Raw genomic sequence first — 6,367 nt, 5'->3', positions numbered from 1 at the left:
TTAATTTTAAATTAAAAACCTTATAATTTTGATTTGATTACTCTTTGATAAATAATTTTTTGAAAATAAAACCATGAATAACTATAATAAATCACAAATAATTATTATTTATTTTCTAACAATCGAGAGTCTTACAAGCTTAATGATGAGTGTTGGGTTATGGTGGGTTCTGCTTTCTGCAATGAGACGGTGGAATTGTAAAAGTAGTGAGAGTGGACGAGGACGGCAAACAGCAGAATAAAGAGTGAAATTGAAGGTTACAATTAGGATTTTTACTTTTTACATTTGTTTTTAATTTTAAATTTTAACTATTTTTATTTATTAAAGATTTTAACATTTTAAAATAATTTTTTAATTACAAAAATTCTTGTATTTTCTAACAAACAAATAACTTATTACAAATAATATTGAATTTTGTGATAAATTAATTTTTTATTTTAAAATAATTAGAATTTTTAAAACAAATAGATATTTTGTTTCAAAATATTTTGAACTTTTGCAATAACTTCATTTTTTGTTACAAAATATTATAAAATTTTGCAATAAAATACCGATTCGTTACAAAAGTCAACATACCAAAAGATCAAGTCATTATAAAATATCAAAACGTTTTATAACAAATTATATTGTTGTTACAAAATATTATTATTATGTAACCATCACTAATTTTGGTTACAAAAAAATAATTTTTTATAACAATGTTAAATTTGTTACAAAATTTTTGTTACAAATGTTTCATTTTCTTGTAGTAGTACACATCTCTGAGACGATTTATATATTAATAGAAATAGAAGATTCACGTTTTGATAATCAATTTAATAAAATTTATTTATTTTTCTCATGATATTATATTAATAACATACATATTAAGTAAATTCATTAAAACAATTATATTTTATATATTTTATTCATGAATATATTTTAAATGCATATAACAAAGTTATTAGAATAATTTATTTATATTATTTTATAGCATATTTTTTTAATATAAATTATAAAAATATAATTTACTGTCACAATAATACTCAACCACTACTAGAAAATTAGTTATTACAGACGGATATTTCTGATAGATTTTATCCCACTGAAATACAGACGGAATTTCAGACGGATTTTTTGTCGAAAAACAAAAAAAATAGATTAACATAAATTACAGACGAAAAAGAGAATCTGTCGATAATTCCGTCGAAAAAATTAATTTTTTTTCTGTGAGAAATGGTTACAGACGGATTTTCCATCTGTAATTAAATGGACAAAAAATTGCATTTTATTAAGTTATTACAGACGGAACGGATTTTCCGTCTGTAATTTAAAAGTTTCCGTCAGAAAATATATTGAAATTAGGGTTGTTACTGATAACTCCTCCATTCAATCACGATCCTTCTACTTCTACACCCTCATCTCCTCCAAATGCTCCATCAGCGCTGCCTCTCAGCCTTGCAACGCCGTCGCACCGAACCTCCATTGTACTGAGCTTCTGTTGCACCGAAGCTCTGTTGCATACAGGGACCAGTGCGTACACCTCCTCATCCCTCTCAACAAGTGCCGCCAGGCCGAGTTCTACCTTCCATGGAAGTGCGAGAACGAGAGTCACTCCTACGAGAAGTGCCAGTACGAGCTCCTCATGGAGCGCATGTTCAGATGCAGAAGATCAAGGAACGAGCCTCCCTTAATCACTCTCAATCCAAGGGCGCCACCTTTCCCGTCATCCCTAAAATCGCCAATGCCTGATTCATTCCAGGTTTCTGCTTCTCCCTGATCTAGGGTTTTCAGATTCATTCCTCATTCCTGATTGATTAGTTGCTCTCGTTATCAATATTCTCGCGTTCGGATTTATTAGGGTTATGGGATTGTTCACGCTTTTACTTAATTAGGATTAGAGAATGTTAGTTTGCGTAGGTGTCTCTTTGTGGATTAAATTGGGTTTGCTGTTACCATAGGACCATAATTTTTGTTCAAATTAGCTGCACAGACAGAAAAGTTTCATGCTTGTAGCTCGTAGTGTTAATCTTATCTTCAATTGAGCCTCCTCTTGTTATACAACTTCTTCCGTGTGTCTCTTCACTGACCTTTTTCTTCCACAGTAATCCTTTTAATCACAAAACACTGACTTATAAGAACCTGTGTTGATCCTACTGAATTGAGTAAATTGCCATATTTGAAGTTATAACAATCCAGTGATCCACTTGTTTGATTATGGCTTCTTTGAGTATGCCTTCTGTTTCAGAACAGAACAGAGATGATAACAACGAGAAGAACAATAGCATAAGCAACAAGTTTTTGCTTCCAAGAAAGCCTGTAAGTTTATGCATTTTTTGCATTCCCTCAAAGTTGAATAATTGAATCTTATTATATATAGCATCAAGAACTGTACCACTAAATATTTTCTGATTAGGTAAGGTAGCTACATTAGTATTTTATGAGGCGAGAGATTGATTATCTTCATCATTTTTTAATCTTTTGTTCAAAATTTTAAAAGAATGTCAAAACAAAATTCTTTATATAACTTTTATGACTTCTGTATCTGGATGTCTATGCAGCCTGATAGAATGTTGCCTTATAACAAGGCCTATAATCATGATGAGGATGATGATGAAGAAGAGGGGGTCACAGAAGATGATGAGGAACACAATTTTCTGCATAATGATGAAAAGAGAAAACAAGAACTTGACAAGTCAATGCAAAAACCTAATATTTTGGTAGCTTTCTTACAGGTTTATGCTAAAGGAATTGCAATGTGAATATTGAATTGAACTCGAACTTGGACTTATCGTTATCCATTTTGAATGGCATTGCTTGTTGCGTGTTGATGGTAATGTTGCTAATGAGAATCAGAGGGATTCTGTGTGTGCTTTTAATGTGAATTTACTATTGTCTTAGGTGTTTCTAACACTTTAAGGATTACAAAAAAGTTTTCTTTCTGCCTAGTTTTTAGCTTAGTGTGGAAATCAGATACTTTTGAAATAAGGGTCTGCTTGGTTGAGTAGGAGGAAAAGGGGAAGTATAGGATGCTGTGATTGCATTTCAAGAAAGTGTAAAGGGATTCTTATTCTGAAATTTATGACGACCGGATTTTTACTAACTCTTCTATGCAGCCACAATGGCTTTGATTGAAAACGTTATTTGGACTTCTGTAAGCAATAGGAGATGGTTCATATTCATTAAATATTAATTTATTTCTATGGAATTTTATTAAATGTTACTAATGGTATCCTTCAGGTAAAAGATGACCATGGCGAGCATTTTTGTGTTTTTGAGTGCTAGTAGTAGTTATGAAAGCCCAGGCCCATGAATAGCCATAATCAAATCCTTGCATAGCTTCTGGTAATCTTGTATGCAGTTTACATGGTAAATTCCCCTTGCTGCTCTTCCCTCTGTTACTATATTAGTAAGCAAAGATAAGATGCAAAATTAAAGCTTCTATTATTGGCTGCAGGTGAGGAAAGGGGATTCAAAAATTTCCCAGCATTAGTTTGTGCCTAACCCTTCTTTTTCCTTTCATTCTTTCGAATCTTGTTATTGACAGCCTTCAGAACTGTAAGGATACACATGCAACGTGCCAAAGATCTGAATATCAGAGTTACTTGAACAGGGGAACCAAACTCCACTCTTGATGAGGCAGAAACAGCGCTATCAGTATTTATTTGTTCTTATGAATTCAGCAGCATATCTACTACGGAAATATGTATATCTTTTGAGCATTTTGGTTCATTAAAATGATAAGGGTATTAATACATGAAGGAGAAAAAGTAATATACTTTAGAAAAATGATAGAATTTTCATTCTTAATAATGAATTATGTTACCTTGATCCAGGGTTGAAGTAACTAGAACACCTCTTTCAGCCTATGATGCCACAGAAATTCTGAAACCTAATGGTATATTCTGAATCCATTCTTGTGTTTTTGATGTTTCCTTCCACTTCAATAAGCACTATATAGAGGAAGAATTATAGAAAAAAGATGCAACTTGAAAATGGAAGCTTAGTGGTATGCATACTCTATGTTTCCATTCTTGTATTTGATTATAGCATGAGCTATGATTGTTTGTGTTTGATCATAAAATTACCAAGTGTGATCAATGAAGAGATTTTACAGTTCATGATTTGTTTGAAAGACATTGAACTTGCACAGCATCAAGAAGGGTTAGAGTGTGTTGTCTGGTTGCGACTGCGAGGCTTGTGGTGGTGTGGGTTCCGAATGCCCTTGTTTGGGCTTGGGTGTGCTGGATGACGTGGGCAGTGAGTGCGGGCCGGGATGTAGGTGCGGACCAGAGTGTGGAAACCGGTTGATTCAGAATGGGGTTGCTGTTCGGGTGAAGATTGTGAGGGATGCAAGGAAAGGGTGGTGTTTGCATTCTGATCAGTGGATTCGGAAAGAGGAGTTCGTGTTTGAGTTTAGTTTGTGTTTTCTTCTTTTAAGTTTAGTTTTTAACTCATATAGCTTCAAACATGTGATAAAATTCGATTTGATATTGTTAAATTATTCTATCATGCCTTATACAATGTACAAAACAGGGCCTAGTGATGAAATAATGTATGACTGGTTGATGAAATAATGTGCATTTGACCTGATTTTAATCTCTCTTGGACACAAGAAAAATGTGACCGTTGCACAAGTTAAGCAATACTGTGAGATGGAGAGTCATGAAGAGAAGCTGTACAGACAGATGAGGGAGGACAATATTAGAGAAGCAAAGGATGAAATGAAAAGGAAAGCTAATGAGATTGATAAAAACAAGGTATGACTGGATGTGATTTTCTTTTTAATTTTTGTTTATTTTAAATTCTAATAGTGTGCATCATTTAATCAAAAGGCAATTCATGTAATATACAGATTATAAAGAACAGAGGTGATAATTATAAAGGAGGTTTTGGCCCATTACAGTCAATGGGCTCGGGAATATTTGAGAATAGCTTTAATGATACAAGCATCTCCAGCAATGGAACTGATTCCAGATTGAGTTCTGATGTTGATTCCTTTTCTACCAAGTCTAAAGGTCAGCTTTCATAGTTTTCATGAATGCTTCTAGAATGCTTCAAAATATATTTAGGAGGCAATACTTGGACTGAACTTTTGGAGTTAAATTGGGGATGAATTCCACTTAGACCAAGAGTGCGCTCAGTGAATTGACTAATGTTGGCTGTAATGAGCTATGGTTCTGTTACACCTGTACAAATATTTAATTATGCGCTGCCACACTATAGAAGTAGTATGTGATTGATAATAATAGTGTAAAACTCTTATACATTTTTGCCACCATTGCCTCATTCATATACATAGAGAGAGAGAGTAATACTATATATTCAACAAAAACTATTTTCTGCAATTCAGATTTTCACTAGCAACACTTTCAGGTTTCTCTCTCTCAAAAACTATTTATTGCATTGTATGCATTACATGTTCCAAATCTGCTATTGTTATTTGGCAGCGTCCATGATCTTTAAAAAGTAACTGTAGTAGTAACAACTCCTTTTTGGTTCTTTTTTCTAATAATTGCCTTATTTGTTGTCTGAGTGTAGATCGGATATAGTAAGGTAGACATCCTCTGTTCAGAAAGTGGGAAGCAGCGAATAATTTTGATGGACCAAGAATCTCAAGAAGCAAGTATATTGCCATCATCACTAAGAAGCTCAAGAAAGAATGAAGCTATCCATAAATTAGGATGTTGAATCTTGATGAGTCCACTAGTAGTTATTTGTCATCTAATGTATTTAGCTTGTATTATTGCATGGAAATAATTGCTTCTTATTATAAAGAAAGCATTTTGTACTCACTGGTGTGTTTTTCTATTTATACCATCAATAAAAATTTGTATTTATTAAATTTATATTTATTTTGTATGAAAATAAGTTTATTTTGTAATTAGAAAAATAAAAAAAAATTCTATTTTACCTTACTGACGGATTTACAGACGGATTTTTTGTCTGTAATTAGAATGTAAGATGATTTTCCAAAGTTCAAATTACAGACGAAAAATCTGTCGGAAAATCCGTCTGTAATTACAGACGGAAAATTCGTCTGAAAATCCGTCTGTAATTACAGACAGAAAATCCGTCGGAAAATCCATCTGTAATTATAGACGGAAAATCTGTCTGAAAATCCGTCTGTAATTACAGACGGAAAATCCGTCGGAAAATCCGTCGCCTTTGGAAAATGGATAGAAAATTTACAGAGGAAAAATTCGTCGGTAACTATTAAAAATTCGTCTGTAATTTTCCGACGGAAAAAAAATCCGTCGGTAAATAATTTCCGACGGGACTTTTACAGAGGGACAAAATCCGTCGGTAATTTCGTCGGTAACCAAAAATCCGTCTGTAATAAAGACTAAATCCGTCTGTAAATCTGTCTGTATTAATCTATTTTCTA

General features: G+C 32.9%; 1 protein-coding gene across 1 annotated transcript in view; it reads left to right on the top strand.

Annotated features, from left to right (window-relative positions):
- The window catches only part of LOC107647006, a 7,301-nt gene extending 1,477 nt beyond the window's left edge, over positions 1 to 5,824 (top strand). The window contains exons 2-6 of the mRNA XM_021105553.1: positions 1,317 to 1,741; positions 2,233 to 2,298; positions 2,541 to 2,699; positions 3,220 to 4,739; positions 5,521 to 5,824. Of these exons, the coding sequence (XP_020961212.1) occupies positions 1,317 to 1,741; positions 2,233 to 2,298; positions 2,541 to 2,699; positions 3,220 to 3,264 (695 nt within the window). The 3' untranslated portion in view covers positions 3,265 to 4,739; positions 5,521 to 5,824. The remainder of the gene's footprint in view (positions 1 to 1,316; positions 1,742 to 2,232; positions 2,299 to 2,540; positions 2,700 to 3,219; positions 4,740 to 5,520) is intronic.

The sequence above is a fragment of the Arachis ipaensis genome, chromosome B06 (genome assembly GCF_000816755.2).
Source record: "Arachis ipaensis cultivar K30076 chromosome B06, Araip1.1, whole genome shotgun sequence".
NCBI lineage: Eukaryota > Viridiplantae > Streptophyta > Magnoliopsida > Fabales > Fabaceae > Arachis > Arachis ipaensis.
The sequence above is the reverse complement of the archived record's forward strand: the minus strand, read 5'-3'. Positions and strand labels throughout refer to the sequence as shown.